Here is a 24,219-nt window from a genome sequence, read left to right as displayed (position 1 = left end):
CATCTTGACTTGCATGCTTCTTTGAGTAGAGATCATGGAGCTTCTTCCAAAGACTTTTGGCTGATGAGCATTGATCAACTTTGGCTTTTACAGGGCCTGACAGAGCATTGAAAATGACATTCATGGCATTTGTATTGTACCTTCTAGATTTGTCAATAGATGTATCTCCAGAAACAATAGAGTGCCATATCTCATATCGTTGAGCTTGCAAATGGACTTTCATTCTGGATTCCCATATTTCATATTTGGCTTCATCGAATTTAGGAGCAGGTGGACCAACATGGTTCACTTCATTAACTGCAACACTAGAGACTTCTTTCGATTCTTCTGAACGTTTAGGGGCTTGCTTCTTTGACATTCCCATCTCTGCACTTTGAGATCAACCTTCCAACTGTTAAGTTGCAACTGAAGGAATCTGCTCTAATACCAATTGTTGGAAACACTTAGGGGGTGAATCAATATTTCTCTTCAATTAGTTAATTTTTAATCTTTAGACCATTAAATTCACATTAGCATTAGTTCAAACATAAATCAACTGTAAAAATTTCTGTTTTCCCACCCCGGTTTTCAGTTTCTCCTTATTTCTCCCATGTAGTTAAATGCCCATTCCCATAACCATACATTTAACAGACTGAAAAAAATAAATATTGCTGAAAACACAAATTCTGGAAATTTTTCAGAACGCTGGAAATTGCAGAATTAAAAATCAGCAATTAAAAACAGCCATTAAAACATATTAAAACACTGATATTTTTGGTCAACTTGACCCTGGAAAAACCCCCTACAACTCTTGGGGAAAACCAGTTTGAGAACTCTTCTTTATTTCTGAAAATTGTCTTTTTACAGTGAGAATTATTCAGCAAAAAATCAGCAAGCAAATTTACAACTTATCTCCTTTCCCGTGCCTCACAGCAATCTGGAAATTACAGCAAACAGGACAGCAATAAATGCTGTACGACCTCCGTTTTGTGTGCAAAAAAATCAGCAAACTGCTCCTCGATTTTTTGTGCAAAAATCTGCCTTTCACTATGTGCTGAATCAGCTATACAAATCTGCTCAACTGCTGCCTTGGAATGTGTGCCAAGCTGCTGTCTCCTTCTCCTTCCTGCTCAGAAATCTCTCTTGCTCTCTTGCTCTCCTTCTCCCAATCTGCTCATGAAAGAATGAATGACCTTTTCCTCCTTTAATATAACTCCAAGTGACTTTTGGGTGATCCAAGTGACTTTTGGGTGATCTCTAAATCCAATGGCTGAAATAGATTTAGATCAATGGTTGAGATTAAATGCTCATTTAAATCTCACTTTCTATTTTTTAATTCACCCCACTTTAATAAAGACCCACTTAGTCATTTATTTCCAAAGTCACTTTTCCTTTCTAATTTTTCATTGACTTTATAAAAGTCACTTTAAAATTAGACTTAATAACTTTATCACTTAAAGTCACTTTTAAATTAGATTTAACTTTATAAAATTATAAAGTCACTTTAGGAGAAAAATTAAATTCTTTTGGACACTTTTCCCTAGGCCAAAGATCAAAGCCTAAGGGAACCACCTGTCCTCCGGTACCAAATTTCAACACTCCCTCTTACCGAGGAAGGTGTTCCTCACCACACCCATCTTGTCTCTGAAGTAGACATGCTTGCCCCGTGGTAAGGCTTTGGTAAGGATATCTGCAACCTGCTCATCAGTGGAAATATACTCAAGCTTCACAGCTCCCTTCTGAACATAGTCTCTGATGAAATGATATCTGATCCCGATATGCTTTGACCTGTCATGAAATACTGGATTCTCCGTGAGTTTAATGCAACTCTGATTATCACAGTAAATCACTGAAGGTCTCAACGGCTGACCAAATAAGCCAAACAACATCTTGCGAAGCCAGATGGCCTCACAACTAGCTAGACTGGCTGCCATATACTCTGCTTCCGCTGAACTCAGTGCTACTGACTGCTGCTTCCGGCTGAACCATGACACTACTGCTGAACCCAACCCAAAACAACACCCTGAAGTGCTCTTCCTATCAGAAGCACAACCTGCCCAATCAGAATCAGTGTATCCTGCCAATCTCACTCCATCTCCCTGCCTGTAGTCCAGACCATAATCCACTGTCCCCTGCAAGTACCGCAAAATGTGTTTTGCAGCCACTCAGTGAACCTTCCTAGGCTCACACATAAACTGACTCATCGTGTTGACTGCAAAACAGATATCTGGTCTAGTGTTGACCAAATACATCAAGGAACCAATTAGCTGCCTGTACAATGTGGGATCCACCAACTCGGAATCCGAAGCATGAAGCTTCTTCCAGTTGGTGATCATCGGTGTCGACATGGGTCTACAATCCTCCATGTGGAATCTGCTAAGGATGTCCACAATATACTTCCCCTGCCCCAGGAAGAAATGCCCCTCCTCCTGCCACACCTCCAAACCCAAAAAGTAATGCATCAAGCCGATGTCCTTCATCTCAAACTCCGTCGCAAGATCTCTCTTGCAGTGCTCTATGAGTCTCTATGCACCTGTAATGATCAAGTCATCCACATACAGCACCAGAATGGGAGGCTCCTCACCAATCACAATAAAGTAAAGGTTCGGATCTGCCTCACTCTTTGTGAAACCCATCCCCTGCAAGTATGCATCTATCCTGGAGTACCAAGCTCTGGGAGCTTGCTTCAGGCCATAAAGGGCCTTCTTCAATTTGCACACATGGGACTCCTTCCCATGCACCTCAAAGCCCTGTGGCTGCTCAATGTACACCTCCTCCTGTATGAAGCCATTGAGAAATGCGGTCTTCACATCCATCTGGTGGATCTTCCAACCCATCTCTGCTGCTATCGATATAATGGAGCGGATCGAAGTATATCGAGCCACGGGAGCGAAGGTCTCCTCATAATCAACTCCCTCTACCTGGGAGAACCCTCTAGCCACAAACCTCGCTTTGAATTTCTCAATGCTGCCATCTGCAGCATGCTTTACCTTGTAAAGCCATCTGGAAGTAACCACGGATTTGCCCTCAGGCCTCGGCACCACCTCCCAAACATCATTCTTCATGATAGAAGAATACTCCTCCTGCATGGCCTCTCTCCAGACCTGCTGGCTAACTGCCTCCTCATAGCTAGAAGGCTCAGAGTCAAGGATGCTGGTAACCATTGCCATATAACTACAAAACCTCTTAGGTGGTCTACTCTCTCTGACCGGCCTCTTCGGCTCAGCAACAGATGTGGCATCTCTCAAGGTGTCCTGAAGCCACTTGGGCTTCCTCTTCCCTGAGCGCACTTCTTCCACCGGAGAATGAAACTCCTCCTCCTCATCATCATCAGTAGCCTGAACTCCTGACTGTCTGTCTGCTGTCCTCCTGCCTGCACCTGAACCTGTAGAAGCTGAGGTACCGGGTGAACTGTCCATCAGTGGACTCCCTAGTGAACTGCTCTGCATGCTGCCCGGAGCACCACCCCTCTGGCTCGATGAGCCACTGCTCACTGATGGACCTGACATTCTCATAGATGTACCTCCGGATCCTCCTGATCCCTGCCCACTGGATCCCTGCGACTGACTCAACTGCTGCTGAGGGTCTGGCTGATCCAGATACTCTAACTCCCGTGACCTCCTAAAGGCCCTGTCCTCCTCGAACTTCACATCCCGTCTGACAACAACTCTCCTCTGTGCAGGAATGTAAATCCGAAAGGCCTTTGAGGTCTCACTGTAGCCCACAAAGATACCCTTCTCTGCGGTGGGCTCTAGTTTGGTCCTCTTCTCCTTGGGTATATAGGAGTATGTAATGCATCCAAAGATATGAAGATGACCAAGATCAGGCTTCTTCCCAGAGAAAGCCTCCTCCGGAGTCATGTGCCCCAAGGCACGATGCGGACTCCTGTTCTGCAAGTAAACAGCTGTGTTGCAGGCCTCTGCCCACAAGAACAATGGCAACCCCTGATCATGTAACATAGCTTTGGCAGCCTCTATGATGGATCTGTTCTTCCTCTCCGCAACCCCGTTCTGCTGGGGGTTGTAAGGAACAGTGAACTCCCTCCTAATGCCTGCCTCTGCACAATAGTCAACAAACTCTCCAAGGGTGTACTCTCCTCCATTGTCCGACCTCAAGGACTTGATCTTTCGGCCTGTCTGTGTCTCCACAAGAGCTCTGAACTCCTGAAACCGCTTGAAGACCTTACTCTTGGTCTTCAAGAAATAAATCCAGGTCCTCCTGGAGTGATCATCAATGAATAAAACATAGTACTCATACCCACTCAAGGAAACATGAGACATCCGACCGCTCACATCGGAATGAATCAAATCAAGTATCCCCGTCGCTCTGCTGTCACTGCTGGGAAAAGGGGATTTGGCAAATTTGCCCATCGCACAACCTCTACAAGTATCAAAGTGATCAGTACTGAAATCTGGCACACCTGTAGTGATCTCCCGCAATGTCCTCAAGGCTCCATGATACATATGTCCCATCCTGCGGTGCCAAATCTCACACAGCTCAGAACTGCTAGCTCTGCTGTCGGTACTACTGCTCAATGCCAAAAGGGGCTGAAATGCAAACTTGTACACCTTTGCATGGTGTACACCTATCACTCTAGCTGAATCGGCTGGAGTGTCCCTGGGATACATCAACACCTGTCCTCCCCTGAACAGTACGTCATATCCTCTGTCCTCCAAAGCTGAGACGGATATGAGGTTCTTCCTCATCCCTGGCACATAAAGAACCTCTGACACCTTCAAGGGAGGTTTGGACTCCCTCTGAAATGTCACTGTCCCCACCCCGACTGCTCTAACAACTCTGTCATCACCGAGTACTACCTCAATATCAGTGCCACTCTCTGAAAGCTCTGAGAAGTACTCACGGACTCCTGTCATGTGACGTGAAGCCCCACTGTCCACATACCAAATACCTGTAGATGCTCCGCTAATCGAGGGAAAAGCATGCTCCCTCTGAACCTGTGTGGCAGGTGATCCTGCACTAGAGGACTCACATGTAGTGAACGCAAACTTCCGGTCAAAACGACCTGCAAAGTCCTCAATCTCAGCTGAAGCTGCCACGTCCTGGTTCTTTCCCTTCTTCTTCTTCTCCGGACACACAACTGCATAGTGTCCCATCTTTTGACAATTCCAACACTTCACCTTGGAATAGTCCTTCTGTGTGTTCCCCGGTTTACCTTTACCTTTGCCTTTGCCCCCACCACTGCTTGTGGAAGCCTGCTTCTTCCCTTTGCCTTTCTTGCCTCCTGCCACCAGTGCTACATCCTCATCCTGCCCAACTGGCTTGGCTGCCCCAAGCTGTCCTTTCCTGATCTCTGTCTGAATGCAATCATCCCAAAACCTCTCCCATGTGGGAAGGGTCTCACGTGCACAAATCCCATCAGCAAAGTTCAACCATGAACGAGGGAGGCCATTCACTGCAATACGCACCAACTCAGTGGATGGAATGGCCTCTCCAATCGTTGCCAACTCATCTCTCACATTGGTAATCTTTGTGAGATATCCAGCTGCACTATCATTACCCATCTTAATGTTCTTCAGCTTCTCCTTCAGGACCATCTTCCGGTTCTCATTGGTACTCTGGTAGAGATTGGACAATGCTGTCCCCATCTCATGGGCATTGCTCTTTCCTCTCACATGAGGAATGCAATGGTCTTTGATTCCGTCTAGAATCAGCCTCTTACCCTTATTGTTCTTCTTTTTATACTCAGCCAACTGAGTAACATCAGTGGGCACAACAACAGGGTTCTGTGCGGTATGCACCATGATATCCCAGACTTCTGCCTCCTCAAAGATACTCTGCATTCTCTCCTTCCAAACGCTGTAATTTATATGCCCATCCAGCCTATCCTCCACCCTCAATCCCAATGACATCCTGCTGTCCTAAAACTGAAAAATAGCACTGCTGTAGTAAAAATAAAACTGCTATTTATGAAAAAATCAGCTTGCTGGAATTTTCTGAGTGAAAAATCAACAACTGTAATTTTTCCTTTTGCTGTCCCAAACTGCCCTTCAGCACTCAAGCTCTGATACCATGTAAAAATTTTTGTTTTCCCACCCCGGTTTTCAGTTTCTCCTTATTTCTCCCATGTAGTTAAATGCCCATTCCCATAACCATACATTTAACAGACTGAAAAAAATAAATATTGTTGAAAACACAAATTCTGGAAATTTTTCAGAATGCTGGAAATTGCAGAATTAAAAATCAGCAATTAAAAACAGCCATTAAAACACATTAAAACACTGATATTTTTGGTCAATTTGACCCTGGAAAAACCCCCTACAACTCTTGGGGAAAACCAGTTTGAGAGCTCTTCTTTATTTCTGAAAATTGTCTTTTTACAGTGAGAATTATTCAGCAAAAAATCAGCAAGCAAATTTACAACTTATCTCCTTTCCCGTGCCTCACAGCAATCTGGAAATTACAGCAAACAGGACAGCAATAAATACTGTACGACCTCCGTTTTGTGTGCAGAAAAATCAGCAAACTGCTCCTCGATTTTTTGTGCAAAAATCTGCCTTTCACTGTGCTGAATCAGCTGTACAAATCTGCTCAACTGCTGCCTTGGAATGTGTGCCAAGCTGCTGTCTCCTTCTCCTTCCTGCTCAGAAATCTCTCTTGATTTCTTGTTCTCCTTCTCCCAATCTGCTCATGAAAGAATGAATGACCTTTTCCTCCTTTAATATAACTCCAAGTGACTTTTGGGTGATCCAAGTGACTTTTGGGTGATCTCTAAATCCAATGGCTGAAATAGATTTAGATCAATGGTTGAGATTAAATGCTCATTTAAATCTCACTTTCTATTTTTTAATTCACCCCACTTTAATAAAGACCCACTTAGTCATTTATTTCCAAAGTCACTTTTCCTTTTTAATTTTTCATTGACTTTATAAAAGTCACTTTAAAATTAGACTTAATAACTTTATCACTTAAAGTCACTTTTAAATTAGATTTAACTTTATAAAATTATAAAGTCACTTTAGGAGAAAAATTAAATTCTTTTGGACACTTTTCCCTAGGCCAAAGATCAAAGCCTAAGGGAACCACCTGTCCTCCGGTACCAAATTTCAACATCAACATCACATCACATGAATAGTAAACAACACCATTCAACAATGCACAACATCAAGACAATACACCAAAGATATTTAGGTGGAAACACTTCCGGGAGGAAAACCACTGAACATTTCTTAATACTGGTCTTCAAAAGATTAAATCTAAGGGAAACTCCAACTTCCAAATTTATCAGATCCAATTGAAGGAGGCTCCAATGCCTTGGTTTACCATCTCCATTTGGAAGGACGCTCCAACACCCTTGTAAACTCCAACTTGAAATATGCTTCACCGCTCTGGTTTACTAACTCCCTATGCAGGCTCCAACTTGCCTAGCTAAAGTGTTCTCAGGCTCCACCCTGAAGGAGAGTCCACTCTCCTGCTTTGGACCACCCTGCCACCCTGCTCATCAAGCTGCCACTTGCCTTGAAGGCTCCAACCTTTAGCTCACTATGACAGACCACGTTTCACAATTTTCAGACTGGATCCTCCTGTGCTTAATATTAAAATAAAATAGTCTGTTGACTTTGTCAATCAATAACACTAACACAAGGTCATCAACAACAATACTAGCTTTCTCACTTAAGAAGATCAAACTCTGGCTCAACTCAGTATCATACTCCTTCATCAATAATTATGCCAATTACAAACCTTGTCTAGACAACCTTGCTCAGGATATATATGTCTTTGTCAAACACTAGAAATAATAATTAGCATATATCTGAAAACTGTGCAACACTTCTACTCTTTCACTATACTGTCCACTGTTACGCTCATTCAACACAAACTCTATCATTCATCCATCACTTTGTCTTATATATATATATATATATATATATATATATATATATATATTTAAACATGGTTCACGGACACTGAGTGGCCGCTACATCCACGGGAAAATCCAGGTAGATCAACCCGAAGGGATCTACCCACTGGCCAAATTAGCAAAGGCCTAACCTTAAGGGCGTTGAGGAGATTTGACCCTCTGAACACCTGATAGGCCAGGTACTTAGCAACAAGAACTCGATCAACTGAACTATCCCTTGGGGTTTATCCATCACTTTTTGTCATAATAGCACTAACACAAAATACATAACAAAAATACACCGGCAAACGCACCACTGTAAACATCTAGTAGCCCCAATGAATACAAAACCTTGCAATAAACACTGTCAAATAACTCCTTCAAGTATGTCAGCTTGAATCCTCAGTTCATTTTCATGCTTGGCCATATAGCACACATGCCATAACGATCAACAAAACCTTGCCCAACAAACAATTGACTGATAAGTCCTATCTGTTCTCACCAAAACTAATGGGAGCACAAACCATTAGCCATTCATTAGATAGCTATATAGTCATTTTCTGCTCATCAATACATGGAAGCTATACAAGTTTTGCAAAGCTCCTAGCAATCCCTGCTTGTTGACCACTATGTGTCAACGACCCATAGCAGTACATCCCCTTTTTTCGCAAAAGGGATAGTGCTTGATCGATGTGTCCGTGTTGTTCAGCTATCATCATTAGCCTGATTTCCAAGATGTTATAATATAAACCCATTTTGCATGTATATGATGTAAATAATTGCAGCATATTCGTGTCATGTATGTAATGGCTTAGGTAAACCTACTTTTCTGATGACGATCTACATTCTGGGAGGTTTTTTGTCTCACCGATCCATTCTCAGATGGTCGGCAGTGTTTTCTTTTAGTCTTACCCCAAAGACAGAATGAATTTTGTCATTGGGATCTTAGGCGAGTTCTAGTGTTCTAGATTGAGTCTATGTAAAAGTGATTTGGGAATAATCCTAACTATTTGGTTAGGTTATTTTATTACAAATTGCTTGGTCTGGTGGATTATATTTGTGTCGCAGAAATGAACAGTCTGTAAGGGTCTATTACAAATGGGTTTGTGATGTGAAGTGTCTTGAGGGTTGGAAAAATAATTTATCCCCTCGTAAGTTAATTAATTAATGGCAAAAAATTAATTAAAATCGTAAGCCAGAAATTTAATTAATTCTAGGTGCTAGGTAAATTTTAATTCTCCAAAGGCAAAATCCGTCGATCCTTAAAAATGAAATTCTAAGAAGCCTAAGGACTAAGGTAAATTAATTATTTTGCTAAATTTTAAGCCTTTGGTCCTTGGGGGGTTAGGTCAAAGTCAAATTTTTGGGGAAATTAACTCAAAATTTTTATTTTGAGTTAATCAAAATGCATTTAATTGAAAAATTTGAATTTCCTCAAGAATTAAATATTTTGACGGATGAGATTAAAATAAATTTGAATCCTCATCAACAGTCGAGATTACTTTGACGAAGATCACTCGAACTAGCCGTTGGAGGATTTATCTTTAAATAGGAAGTCATTTGTCAATCAATCCATCCGACCTTTGAGTCGTGTGCTTAGCAAGAAGCTCTTGTGTAATCTTTCTTCGGATAATAAAGAAAGACTTTGGGGTTAAAGTTCGCTGGTGTTACTCTTCATGGAAATACTGTAAGATGTGTTGTTTTCATGCATATTTTTTTTTTTTAGCCATTGATGATAGCTTTTGAAGAGTGATTTGAGTACAGGTATCTTGTTCAGTCGTTGGGGTTTAAGTGATAATTCAAATTTTGAATGTAATAGCAGATATCTCTATTTATTTGAATTTTATTATCATTTTCTCTCTCTATTTTAATGGTTGGATTGAGTTTTGTAGGAAAATCTTGATTTTTAGGTCCTTGGGCGTTAGGGGAAGTTTTCAGTTCGACCAGCCAACTCCCGATCGGTGCTTTATGAGGAGCCCAGTAAAATTAATCCCGTGCTTATCATAAGATTTTTTGTTGGTGATGCACGAAGGGTTTTGAGTTAGCACATCCTTAAAATTTAAAAAAATTAATTTTGATGTGGGAAATTGATAGATTTAGCTGTTGAGAGCCTTAGATTATCAGATCTGGGAGCAGAGTTGGTCTCATGCTCTTCAGATTTGATAGATCTACCATTCTTGTGCATAGATGTGTAAACTATTTTTGGTTTTCTGACTTGGGTTTTTGTGCGTTTTAATTTTTTTTGTTTTTAATCATTGTACATATCGTTTGGGTGTTTTCTTGTTGTCGTGCAGTTATATATCTAAAGTGGAAATTTGTGTAGAGTTCAGATCTAGGCCTTAGAGGTTAAGATTTGGATCTCTAGGGTTTATTTACATAATTTTGTAGGTATATTATTCAAATGTTTGCAGTCCAAGGGTTGTGAAATTTGATTAGATCTAGAAACGTTCACGAGGGTTTCAGGAATAAATTTGAAGCAAAAGAATTTAATATTTTAATTAGAATTTTTGGAAATATTTTAAGGGGTTTTTTGGCTACCATTTGTTTGAGTTTTTCGATTTGCTGGCTGGGTTTTCATTTTGCTGCAAAATTTCGATTTTTTTTTATAAAAAAAACCGTTTTCTTTTCCCTTGCTGCTACCATCACTCCTCCATTCCTCCGTTTTTCCTTCCCCTGCAGCTCGAGCTTGTTTCAAAACCCTAGCCGTCCTTCGTTTCTTCGAGATTTTTGCTGCCTGTCGGTGTCTTTTCCATTTGCTGTGTCCTCCTCTTGCTGCCCTCCTCTCCACGGCTTCCCTTTCCTTCTTATTTCTGCACACTATTCTGCCTTCGCTACCTTATCCTTCTTGTAGCCCTACCTCTCTCTCTGCATCGATCCGCAACTCCCTTCCTTCACGTGGCCCTCTCCCTCACGACCTTCTCTTCACACAACTCATCCTTTGCGCTGTCTCATTTGCGTGCTGCTGCCGTCCTGCAAGCCCGCATTTCCTCCTTGCTCAAACATGAACCCTCGCACCTGCAAGCTATACCCTGCGTGCATCTTTTGCTTTCCCTCGCCATTCATCTCCATCGAGCTGCAAACCCTTCGTTGCCCCTTCGTCGAAGTCTTTCTGTCCTGTGATCTCTTCGAAACCTGCACAAGCAAAACAAACATTTCGTTTTTTTTTTTTTTTTGTCTTTGCCTTAGGTTTTTCATTAGGGGTTAGGGTTAGTGTATTTCCATTTTCATTTGAGATTCGATTTTGTATTGATTTTGATTTGTTTTTTTTTCTTTGATTTTTGATTTCATTTATTTTTGTTTTTATTTATGATTCTTTGATTTCCCTTTTCTTTTTTACTTTCGATTTGATTTTTGTTTTACATTTTATCATTTTTTTATGATTTTGATTTTATTTATTTTCATTTGAAAAACATAAAAAATTTCTATAATTAAAAAGTCTAAAAAATCTAAAAAATAAAAAATCTAAAACATTAAAACATTAAAAAAAATCTAAAGTTGAAAAAAATCTTTGTTTTTGTGACTTTAGACTACTAAAGAATTAAATTAAAAGAGGATTTGCGTTAATAGTAAATCAGTGTTGAAAATATCGGTATCGACAAAATTTCGGCAAGGGTCCAAAAATATCTTATCGGCAAATATCGGCAAGCATAAAAAATAATTTTTTCAAATTTTTAAATATAGCTGATATTTTCAAAATATCGCGATATTTTGCCGATATTTTCCGATATTTGCCGATATTTTGAAAATATCGCGATATTTTCAAAACAGAAAATATCGCGATATTTTCGAATATCGCCGATATTATCAGAAGTGTAGTAAATACATTAAAAATTTTAATGTGGCCCATGGCCCATTAAAATTTTGATTTATTAACCCTTTTAATTTACTTTTGTCACATTAAAAAATTTGATCTCTTCATTTTACCACATTAAAGTAATTTCCTAAGGAATAATTAAGTTGTTCATCTGAAGTTCCTTGGTGTCCTTTCGTGGTAAGTGATTTCTCTATTAGCAAGTGCGATTAATGTTTTAAAAAATTATATTTCCTATTGGAAAATTGTTCTGGCTCTGAGTTCTTAATGAAAATTATTTTAAATCTGGAATCTCTTGCATAATAAAGTTCTAAGCATTCACATTTAATCCTTCATGATTGTCATTGTCACATTTATAAATTGCTCTGGATAACTTGTTTTTTATTTAGTCTATGGTTAATTGAGTATAAAGGCACTGGTCTTTAATCATTTGTTTTATCTTGTGGTTGTGTCTTATTTGTATTAATTGTCTAATTTATCCATCTCAGTTGACCAAGATTTGCTCTAAGTTCATCCTTAAAATCTCCTAGAGTCGGCTATTCTCATTCATTCACCTTAGGGACTACCCCCCTTGGCTTGTCTAGGAGAGAGTCTAAACGGAGTAAGGATTAGAGTGACAACCCTTACTCTGAGCGTTGTCGGGGTGCCTAGACACTTTGTGCAACAACACTGCTCAAGATTCAAACCCTAGCCTTCAACAAATGGGTTCACTACTGCTTGCAAAATCCCAACTTCATAGATCCACGAGGTCTTTGAAAACACTATACCAATATCATCTATCTTTTGCACTAGCAATGAATCAAGCCAAACCCAAGAAGAGATGTTCTCACAATACGTTTAATGTAGTAATGCAATATAGGATTGACAAAACATACGCATAAACTCCTTTGCAACAAGTCTCTGGTCACCAATCAAATCCTCTATGCAACATAAGCCTTCTATATGATCAACGTGTTGTTCCAGGACATGGTGCTCTGTCTCTTCACTAAAGCATAGGTAGTGACAGACCTCAGCATACATGGGCTTCTCGGTCAAACAAATTCAACCTCACAATCTCAACAATCAAACATTCAGTATAATGCTTTATTTCTTGCACAGGCCGCATTGGCATTTTCATTCTACCTTTGCACAGATATATATTTAATTCGATGAAGAGTTTTCTTGTTACATTCTATGGTCAACCATAAAATGACCTCAATGCATCAAACTTCAGATTTCTACCATTGCACTGTTCTAGTTTATTACGCTTAGGGTACGCACATTACAATCATACTTCTGGCAATCAACAAACTACTTCAACACATTTTGCACAAGATGTCAACACATTAATCACTTGGCATTATCATACAAATGCACAAGGTACAAAGCATCAAATCACATTCTCCTTTTAAATTGTATTTCACACAAGTGCATGTTTGAAATGATAAACTATGCTGCTGTATATTAGTCCTTCTGTAGCATCCATGGCGTGTCTACTTAGTTGACAATGCCATCGCTCTTCCCCACATGAATTCATTAACTAACAATTTCAGCGTTCTCAGGTAACAAAACCAATTTAGTGCATAAGATAGTGCCCTTTGGAGGGCCAAATTGGCACTGAGCTTTACCATAGACAAGTGTATAAGCAGTACCCTTTAGAGGCTGAAACAAGGACTTAGATCACTAATTTTGGAAGGGCCGAAATATGCACAGGACACAGAATTTTGAGGGCCGAAATTTGCAGAGTTTAGGGCTTATACCACAGGCCAAAACTATTAATTTTTCATCAATTTGTTGCATGCTGCAACAATTACTTCAGCAATCCCCAATAGCATCCAATTTAACAAATTTCATTTCTTCAATTATCCAATGACGGTAGAGCAATAGTAGATAGGACAAATAAGCAAATGCACAAAGAAAGACAACCAAGAGACAAAGAGACAATATTTGATCAATGGCCAGGGAAAAACCCCACTAGGGGGAAAACCCTTGTGAATTTTCTTCTATTAGATTGTCTTCAAATGTTTGGCAGAGAGAGTACATCATCCAAGAGTCAAAGTCAAATGTTGGCTAGCCAATGTCCAATGTCAATATCCAATATCCAAACAAATCAATATACCAATGTCAAAGATGATGAGGAAAAGTCAAATTTAGTCAACTGTCAAATCTGCTAAAAGTCAACATAAGTTGACTGCCCTAACCAGTCAAGTCAATAACAGTCAAATCAAGGTCAAATCCGCTCTAATTTAATTTGGTCTATGCCCAGCTCTTTTGTTGGTCAAGGATCAGTTAAAACAACTCCCAAAACTTAAGTCAACCTTGGTCAATGGAGAGAGAAAGTTTGCTGTCACAGTCTGCAATTTTCTGTGGTCAAACCAGAAAGTCAACGATAGTCAAACTACTTAGAATTCCTCGATTTTGGTGTCCTTCAATGCGGCCTGAAAAAATTGAATTTTTCCACCCAAATCTAAAGTCAAGTGATGTCTATTTCACCCTGGTCAACGCTGGTCAATGCCCTGCAATAGCGCTGCAATTTTCTGTGGTCAAACCTGTGGTTAGCCCTGTAGTGAGCCTCGGTCAAAGTGCCCAGAACTTCTCGGTTTTGGTGCCAGAAACTGTGGCTTGCAAAAATTGGAATTTTAGTGGAAAAATTGCAATCAAATGATAGGTCAAAGTGCCTAGTCAACACTAGTCAATGCCATGCAACTGCTCTGTAATTCAACCTGCAACAACTCTGTAATTCGGCCCAAAAAAACAGTCCCTTGTCCTTCACACGTGTGAGAAAATCCTTTCTTCTTTGAGTTGTACGAACCAATAGGAAGAGGAGAGACGAGATATGTGAGTGTGGTGTAGTGCCAAATGAGGATGACGGTCACTTGTATTTATATGAATCGATGAGGGTGAAAAGACACATCCTTTGGGCTTCTTGAGCCTACATGTCATTGAAGCTAACCTTGACAATTTGCACATGAGTGGGTATTAATTCAAAAACACACTTCTCCTTGTCCGATTTGAGTGATCTTTAGGTTGATTTTGATCTTTTCAAAAAATGGAATTCAATGCAGTAATTATCTCCTTAACCAAACTGCTTCACAACTCACCCTCGGCCTCAACAGTGCTAAGGGCTACAGATTTATGCTTCCTGCTCATCCATGATATCATGGTAGATCCCAGACTAAAACAACGTCCGGAAGTACTCTTCCCGTCGGCAACATTACCAACCCAATTTGCATCTGTATATCCAGGTAGTCTAACATCTCTAGCGACATATCTCAGTCCAAGGTTAATAGTCCCATGTAGATATCTCAATACATGTTTGGCAGCAACCTAATGTACATGGTGAGGCTCGATCATAAACTGGCTCAAAATGTAAGTGTATGTCGGGTGAGTGTTCACGAGAAACATCAGAGCAACAACTAATCGTCTATACTTAGAAAGGTTTGCTAGGTTTGGTCCAACAACTTCTCTACACAGCTTCTTGAAATTCATTTCCATAGGTGCAGGCAAGGACTTGTACTCAACCATGCCAAATTTCTCTAGTAGTTTCACAACATATTTTCCTTGTGAAAGGAAAATCTCGCCTGACTTTTTCCATACTTGTAGTCCCAGGAAATAGTGCATCAAACCAAGGTCTTTCATCTCGAATTCGGAAGCCAACTTCCTCTTACATTCTAGAATGAGAGGGTTTGCACCTGTCATGAATAAGTCATCAACATATAATACCAAAATGAGAGGCATACCTTGGACTGTTTTGAAGTACAAGTTTGGATCAACATTGCTCCTTGTGAATCCTAGCTTTATCAAGTAACTATCAATATGAGCATACCAAGCACGGGGGGCTTTGCTTCAATCCATAGAGAGCTTTCTTCAATTAGCATACATGGGTCTTCCTATCATGAACTTCAAATCTTGGAGGTTGTTCAATGTACACTTCTTTTTGAAGCAAACCATGTAAGAAGGCAATCTTCACATCCATTTGATGGAGAGTCCATCCTTGACTTGCAGCAAGGGCTACTATCAAATGGATGGTTGTATATCGGGCCATAGGAGAAAATATATCATCGTAATCTTTTCCCTCTTTTTGAGTGAATCCACGGGCTACAAACCTTGCCTTGTATTTTTTGATGCTTCCATCAGCCCCATGCTTGATCTTATAGAGCTATTTGGATGTTACCACAGATCTTCCTTTCGGTCTCGACACAATATCCCATACATTGTTCTTCATGATTGACTCGTATTCCTCGGCCATGGCATCCTTCCAGACTTGTTCCTTCACGACTTCTTCCAAGGTGCTAGGTTCAACTTGAATCACATTGCTCATAGCCACAACATATGCTTGGTACTTGCATGGCTTCTTGCTTTCCCTGAAATTTCCACAAGCAACAACATGTTTTTCGGCATCTTGTAGAGTGTCCTTGAGCCAAAGTGGCCTTTTCCTGGTAGGAAGATCACTTGGAGGTGGATCCAAAGGCTCCATGGGCTCCATGGGATCATCAATGATGTCCTTAGATTCAGGCCAATAAGAACCTTCTAGAATATCCATCTCATCACTCGTCTTTAGGAGGAGGAGGCAGAGGGAGGTCCCTTGCTTTTCTAAGGGCAATATCTTCGTCGAATGTTACATCCCTGCTAACTTCAACCTTCCTTTGACCAAAAATATATATTCTAAATGCTTTAGAATCTTCACTATATCCAACAAACGTACCTTTCCTTGCTGTAGCTTCTAGCTTGTTTCTTTTATCCTTTGGCACACGGGGTAGCCAAAAATTCGTAGATGACCAATATCGGTTTTGACACGAGTGAATATTTCCTCAGGAGTCTTGTTCAAAGCTTGATGAGGTAACCTGTTTTGAACATATACCGCGCTGTGTTTGTTGCTTCATCCCAAAGGAACTTTGGCAACTTTTGATCATGGAGCATGGCTTGGGCAATTTCCACAATGGACTTGTTCTTTCTATCAGCCACTCCATTTTGTTCGGGAGTGTAAGACACAATGGTCTCCTTGATTCCTTCCTTCTTGCAAAAGTCTATGAATTCATTTGAGATGTATTCCTCGTCGTTGTGAGACTTGAAGATCTTTATTTTCTTTCCTGTATGATTTTCCACCAAAGCCTTGAATTCCTTGAATATTTCGAATGCTACATCCTTGTGCTTTAAATAGTATATCCATGTCTTCCTTGAGAAATCGTCGATGAAGGTGCTGTAATAAAGGTGACTCCTAAGAGAATGCACAAGCATTGGACCACATATATCAAAATGAATGAGATGAAGAATATCTTCTGTCTTGTTTTCGCTAGAGGGGAATGGTCCCCTTGTCTTCTTTTCGATAACACGCCCAGGGCATACTCCATCATGTTGAGCTTGAACATTAGGGATCCTGGAGACCAACTTCTTCAATTTTGGAAGAGCATCATAATGTAGATGGGCCAACCTTCGGTGCCACAACTCGCTTTGAAGATTTGTATTATGGACCATAGCTAGAAGAGGTCTTCTTGTGACTCTATAGAGTCCTTCAAACCTAGATCCCAATGTGAAGGCATTTCTCATATAGGATTCAATAGGCCAAGAAAGTACTTTTCCTTTAATGAATGCAACCCTCATTCCTTTATCCTCCAAAGCAGATATCAAAACAAAATTATTCTTTAATCTCGGCACATATAATACATCATGAATTAAGACAGATTCCCAAAAGTTCAAATGAAATTTGACAGACCCAAAGCCTTTTACCGGATGAGTGGTATTGTCACCAAGAATAATGTTCAAATTGGTCTCCCTCTCTACCAGATTATAGAGAACATCCTTATATCCAGAGAAGTGATGAGAGGCCCCACTATCTACCAACCAACTATCCCAAGAATCCGGTGGAGATGAACTAGATAATGCGGAAATAACAATATATTCAAATTGATTAGTAGCATTGCTTTCATACATGATGTTCCTTGACCTCTTTGGAGGACGATAACTATCTTCACGATCATCGGGGGAGTTTCTTCTTCTTTCATTCCTTCTTCTATCATCTCTCCTTTCATATGACTTGTTGTTGAAGCCACAGTTGTTGTAGGACCTTGAAGAGTTTCTTCTTGGAGCATCTCTCTTTTTGGGACAATCTCGAGCATAGTGACCCTTTCGATGACAATTGTAGCACTCAACATCTCTATCTCGCCTTCTTGAATCCTTGGAATCTCGATTAGATTGAGGAGGTTTTCTTGATTTAGATGGCTTTCCCTTTCCTTTCTTTGCATTCTTTTTCTTTCCTTGAGCAACATAGGCAGTGGGCTCTCCTTCCTTTGATCCTTGAATTCTTCCTCTAGATATCATCCTTGATTCTTCTTGAGTGAGCTTTCCAACAAGCTCATCAAATGACGAGAAGCTATTGTTGTTACTTATAGTAGTAATGAAGGTTTCCCAAATGGGAGGGAGACCTCTAAGAGTTACAATCACCAATTCCTTGTCAAGTGTGGTTTCCCCAATTCTTTGCAATTGATCTCTAAGACGAGATATCCTCATAATGTATGATTGCACAGATTCTCCTTTGTTCATCTTTGTGTCTTTGAGTTGATCTTTCAAAGAGATGATTTCATTCAAATTGTTGACTTCATACATGCCAGCTATCTTATCATACATGTCCTTAGACCTTCTCAAATTTCCAACATACGCAAGTAGATTATCTTGTAAACCATCAGCTATAATTTGCTTTGCTTTTAACTCACCTTTCTTATGCTTGTTTTTGACAGCAATGAAAGAATTTATGGAGGCTCAGGTACTCTTCCTTGAATGAAGTCCAAAACATCATTGTTGTCAGCTATGATCTCCAACCTGACTTTCCATGCAACAAAGTTAGATGAGTCACCCAACTTCTCATGCTCCTTGAAGAAAGAGGAAGACATTTTTACCAAAAGATTATTCCCTTTTTCGATCAACTGCTAGGAAATGAATTCTCTTGCTCTATTTTTCTTGGGCTTGTCTTCACCTCAGCTTTGATACCATGTTAATTTTTCATCAATTTGTTCTATGCTGCAACTATTACTTCAACAATATCCAATAGCATCCAATTTAACAATTTCACTTCTTCAATTATCCAATGACAATAGAGCAATAGTAGATAGAACAAATAAACAAATGTACAAAGAAAGACAACCGAGAGACAGGAGACACAATATTTGGTCAATGACCAAGGAAAAACCCCACTGGGGGAAAACCCTTGCAAATATTCTTCTATTAGATTGTCTTCAAATGTTCAGCAGAGAGAGTACATCATCCAAGAGTCAAAGTCAAACTTTGACTAGCCAATGTCCAATGTCAATATCCAATATCCAAACAAATCAATATACCAATGTCAAAGATGATGAGGAAGAGTCAAATTTGGTCAACTGTCAAATATGCAAAAAGTCAACAACAGTTGACTGCCCTAACCAGTCAAGTCAACAACAGTCAAATCAAGGTCAAATCTGCTCTAATTTAATTCGGTCAATGCCCAGTCAATGCGACCTCTTTTGCTGGTCAAGGATCAGTCAAAACAACTCCCAAAACTTCAGTCAACCTTGGTCAATGGAGAGAGAAAGTTTGCTGTCACAGTCTGCAATTTTCTGCGGTCAAACCAGAAGGTCAATGAGAGTCAAACTGCTCAGAATTCCTCGATTTTGGTGTCCTTCAATGCGGCCTGCAATAATTGATTTTTTCCACCAAAAACCGAAATCAAGTGATGTCTATTTCACCCTGATTAATGCTGGTCAATGCCCTGCAATAGACCTGTAATTTTCTGCAGTCAAACCTATGGTCAACCTCGGTCAAAGTACCCAGAACTTCTCGGTTTTGGTGCCAAAAACTGCGGCCTGCAAGAATCGAAATTTTAGTGGAAAAATTGCAGTCAAATGATAGGTCAAAGTGCAATCCTCCAACAATCTATCTCAACTGGAAAATAATCCGGGAAATACTTTTCCCTCACAGCCACTGGAGCTATTCCTCTCTGGCAAATTCACACTTCCTAGCTTATTCACACAACTGCACTGGTAATGCACCCTATTTGCTGGAGAGAAATTGATTTTCCTCTGGTCACTTCCAGAGGAGCTGTCCAACCTTGGATCTGATTTGCTCTGACTCCAAGATGTAGATCCAGGATTCCGCACTTCGCTCTAGATCCTACACTCGCACTTTTTGGGCAACTGGGCAACTCGCACTGTAGATTTTTGGCATTCCTGGATAATTCAACCTCCCTTTCGTGGATCTGGAAAATAAAAAACCGCTTGAGAATTTCTCTAGAAATTCTCCCTGCTGCAAACCCCTGCTACTCTCTTTCCTTGGCTCGAACTCTACCCTCACTGAATACTGCGCATTGGGCTGCTTGATATGCCTAGATCATGCTGATCTCTCTGATGCAATTGATGCTATCTCCAACCCTTCGACCTGCTCGTATGTTCATTTTAGATAACAATTGTATCTTCTATGCTTAAGAGCAATTTACTTCAATTTTTCTTATTAGCTCAATATCAATTTCCAGATTAGCAATCACATTAACATCGATAGTAAATGCATATACAACATAGACAATAAGCAGAGGACAAGCCAAGACAATAGGACACAATATTTGGTGGATGCCAGGGAAAAACCCCAATGTGGGGAAACCCTTTGATCAAATCTTCTTATTATTCTTCAATAGTTCAGTAGAGAGATAGAGTACATCATATAAAATTTACTTCCCCAATCACTGTCAAAACAGTCCAGTCAAACAACAGTCAACAGGATGCTCTAACCAGAAAGTCAACACTGGTCAAACCAACATAAAATCTCCTCCAAATGAGCTCGGTCAAACCCAGTCAACTCGGCCTCCAAAGACAGTCAAAATCGACCCAAAATAGTCTTGAAATTCTCGGTCGAACTTGGTCAACGCTGCGGTCAACATAGGTCAACCTGCTCCAATTTCCTTGGTTTTTGTGCCAGGAGATGCGGCCTTAGAAGATTGGACTAATTCCGTGAAAAACGCAGGCAAAGAAGATGAGTTGACCCTTGGTCAACGCTCCTGCAAATAGCCCAAAACAGGCCTGTGATTTCTGCTTGAAATTTTCGGTCAACCCAAGTCAACGTGAGAAGAGAAGAGCTGCTCCTTTGTTGTACAAACCAATGAGGAGAGGAGAGAGAAAGATGAGTTGAGTGATGATCCAAATGAGGAGAATGTCTCTCTTATTTATACAATTCAATGAGGGGTGGAGACACATCTATTGGGCTTCATGAGCCTACATTAGACTTCTGGCCGACCTTGACAATTTGCACATGTGTGAGAATTAAATTCAAAATCTCACTTTTGCTCATCCAAACAAGATGATCTTTAGATCAATTTTGCACTTCTCGGAAAGAGGAATCCAATAAAAATATCATCTTCATCATATGAGCTGTCCAAGGTGGAGTTTGGCCCTAGTTGCCAATTTTAACATCTTATAATCTCTTGTTGAGTCTTCAACGACCATGATTTAATCTCCACCGATGGCTAATATCAGTGAGAATTCATCAATAGAAGTCTCTAGAGCAATCTCAAACATCCTTAATTAATTAACTTTAATTTACCACTTTTCCTAGTTAGATTTAAGAAATATTTTAATTATGACAAATTAATTTAATTAAGGTGTTTCCCAAGCTTATCTCGTGAAACGTTTTTTGGGTTTTGGAGATCTCGTGTTCCTTAGCCCCTCTTAGTATCATTTGAGACTAGAACACTTGTCCGACGCTACACAAATCCATAAACTAACAGTTATAGTGTTACCTCATATTACAACACTGTCGATAGCAATATTTTGTAATGTTTATTACTGCATTATTGTTGACATGATTAAGTGCTATTACTCTGAGTGATGCCTCTATTATATGTAATTTTATATGTAAAATCTAGATGGATGGACCTAATTTAATTTACCGAATACCCTCTTTCCACTTTGAGCATATGGGGTGCTTCTTGAAACCAATTTCCCTCCAAATTTGTTTCTTTGATACCTTTTCTCATTGTCCTGATATTAATTAATTAACACATGCAGGCATGACAATGTAGACTTATGCAAGAATAATTAATCATTCAGTCACAATGGCACCATGAATTATAATTGCACGTTTGGCATGCAAACAGGATTGAACAAACTAGAAAGTAATAAACTGTTAACATAAACAACATTAACTCAGCACAATTCACAGGTGCATTCATGGACACTTACTGTCTGGAAAATGTCCACCAATTGGCTGAAGGAGGAGGATGTTCCACCCAACCATAGGGTCTCTGCTAATCCAATTATCCCTGCAACAGAGGCCACTCCTGAGCCAAGGCTATGAATTCACAAGGGCAAAGTTTTCCTATGGCTGGCTCCAAAATTTTATCATCTTCTTAAATCTTATATAACAACATAATGTTTATCCATCCTGAGTTCTTAGTCCTTACCCTAAAGAGAGCCATGATATTACGGTTTGTTGGTGGGTCAACATGCCCAATCACTGCCGATAGCAGAAATGGGTACTATACAATTTGAAAATTCCATTATCTAGAACGCAGATCTTCAACTAAAATGGGTTATAATTTGACTTCCAATTGTTATAATACTTGTTTTTACTAACTAAAGTTATTTTTGGCAACAGATTAGTGATGCACCATTTCGAAATTCACAGGAGTCATTTCAAATGGAGATACATGGATCGCGTGTGGTGAGGCAACTTCTTCAATCTTCTTTTTATAGTGTTACTATGTTAATTATTTCAACGGGATTCTTGTTTGAAAAGATATCATTCTACAGATAGTTAATTTCAGCCATTTATGGAGTTGAGCGGTGGCAAAGATTTGGAAATAAGGATAACCTTTATATTTGTACCCAGGATTTAAATCTTTTGACAGTCTTATGCTGGTTTAGTTCTTTGTTTCTTGTCTTTCTATGGTACTTCTATGATGGATAAGTTAGTCGTTCTCCCGAGTTGTTAAGTGATCAAGAGATGGTTAACTATTACTTGCCTGCATAGTGTTCTAATTTACTCTTGTTTAATCTGAATGTGATGTACAGGTTCAAGCAGCTGACTCACTTTTGAAGCTTGTCTCTGAACTAAAGCAGACCGCTGTTTTCTCTGACTTTGCCTCTTTAACTGAGCATGTTGAGCAACGTGTTCAATTGTTTGAGCAACAATGTGATGAGACAGACCAGCTTCTTGCTACAGTAGGTGAACAGGCTGCTGCAAGTTTAAAAGAGCTCGAGAGTCATTATTACTCATCAATTCACAGGACATCTGAATGACTTTTAGCACCGTCTGGCTTGCAACAAATTGAAATTCCACGAGCCTAGTTTGGTGCCTTCATTGTTAAAGAAAACATACACATGCATGGTATCATTCTTTGGGTTCCCAGCAACTCAGTTTGTTTTCAAAATGCAGAATATTATAGTTCTAAAGAAACGGATACTAAGCGAAGTTATATTCCCATTACGTACTTATTTTTTTGGGATGTACAAGTACATACACTTGACAGCTTTTGTGCATTGTTGAGAATACTGCTGTGACTTATCTAAAATGTAGTTATAACTTGTGTGTTGATAACCTTGAATCATCCAATTTCTCAAACAGACTTGGTAACAAGTCATGCGAAATGTTTTCACTGGTTCCTGGTGGCATTGTGACTTTTAAAATATGTTCTTGGGATTATCTTGGGCCTTGATTTTGAGTGCAATTGATGACCAATGTAATGAATATATATTATCTGTTACACAATCTAGAACATCACTTTTTTATTTTAAATTTTTTCCCTGAAGCAGGAAATAGCTCACAATTGTAAGGGCTACTGGCCTAACCTCTATTGATACAATCTCAAGACATTGATGTGCAACTGTGTCATTGTGTGCAGACAAAACATGGTCAACTGTGATAACCTGCTGGTAGTCCACAAGGGGGCAGACTTCCGCTCCCATGAGATGACATTGGGTCTTTAACCTGTTTCTTTATGTCTGAGGAAGGTGAGCTCTTGGTGAATCAGAAACACAACGACTGTTTCAGCCCAGATCTGTATATAGAAGAAAACCAGTATCCCATTCTAATCATCATTGGGGCTCTAGCAGAGGGGTTATGTGCTTTCTTCAAGCACCCTGCATTAGCCCCATACATGAAGCCAAGATACAGAACCCTGGTTGCACTAGAACATCACTATGCATGACAGTCAAAACTAAGAAAAACATCAAATTAAATTAGTTTGATTCCTAAAAGGGAAAATAAAACAATTTCCATTGCCTCCCACTGTGGTCTTTGGCTGAGAAGATGTTGAGATAGAAGAGGTCTGATGTTTTCCATTGAAAATTGCTCGCAGGTCATATTTATGACATTTGGAGTTGCAATCTATTATTATTTTTTGCCAACACAATATGAATGCTTGAAATAAAATATTCAGTTTTCACACTGGCACATTCCCATCCTCACACAAGGTTTTGATGGAAAGACAAGATCAATGGACCACTATAATGTGGATGAATCACGTAGGAGCTCTCAGACAATGGCTTTGATAGAAGACATGATCAGTGGACTGCTAGAATGCAGATAAATCTGGTAGGAGCTCTCAGATTGGATTCCTATTCTTATCGACAGTCAT

The 24,219-nt window shown here is 39.7% G+C and overlaps 1 protein-coding gene across 5 annotated transcripts in view; it reads left to right on the top strand.

The window, feature by feature from the left end:
* Nucleotides 1-23,285, top strand: part of LOC149148917 (mediator of RNA polymerase II transcription subunit 22a-like) — a 175,179-nt gene extending 151,894 nt beyond the window's left edge. For all 5 annotated transcript variants that reach the window (XM_089440333.1, XM_089440335.1, XM_089440336.1 and 2 more), the window contains 2 exons: nt 22,239-22,304; nt 22,655-23,285. In XM_089440333.1, the coding sequence (XP_089296459.1) occupies nt 22,239-22,304; nt 22,655-22,882 (294 nt within the window). In that variant the 3' untranslated portion in view covers nt 22,883-23,285. The remainder of the gene's footprint in view (nt 1-22,238; nt 22,305-22,654) is intronic.
* The last annotated feature ends 934 nt before the right edge of the window (nt 23,286-24,219 follow it).

Source organism: Pinus tabuliformis, chromosome 9 (genome assembly GCF_031772625.1).
Source record: "Pinus tabuliformis cultivar Carrire ecotype Pingquan chromosome 9, CPIR1, whole genome shotgun sequence".
Classification (NCBI taxonomy): Eukaryota; Viridiplantae; Streptophyta; class Pinopsida; order Pinales; family Pinaceae; genus Pinus; species Pinus tabuliformis.
The sequence above is the reverse complement of the archived record's forward strand: the minus strand, read 5'-3'. Positions and strand labels throughout refer to the sequence as shown.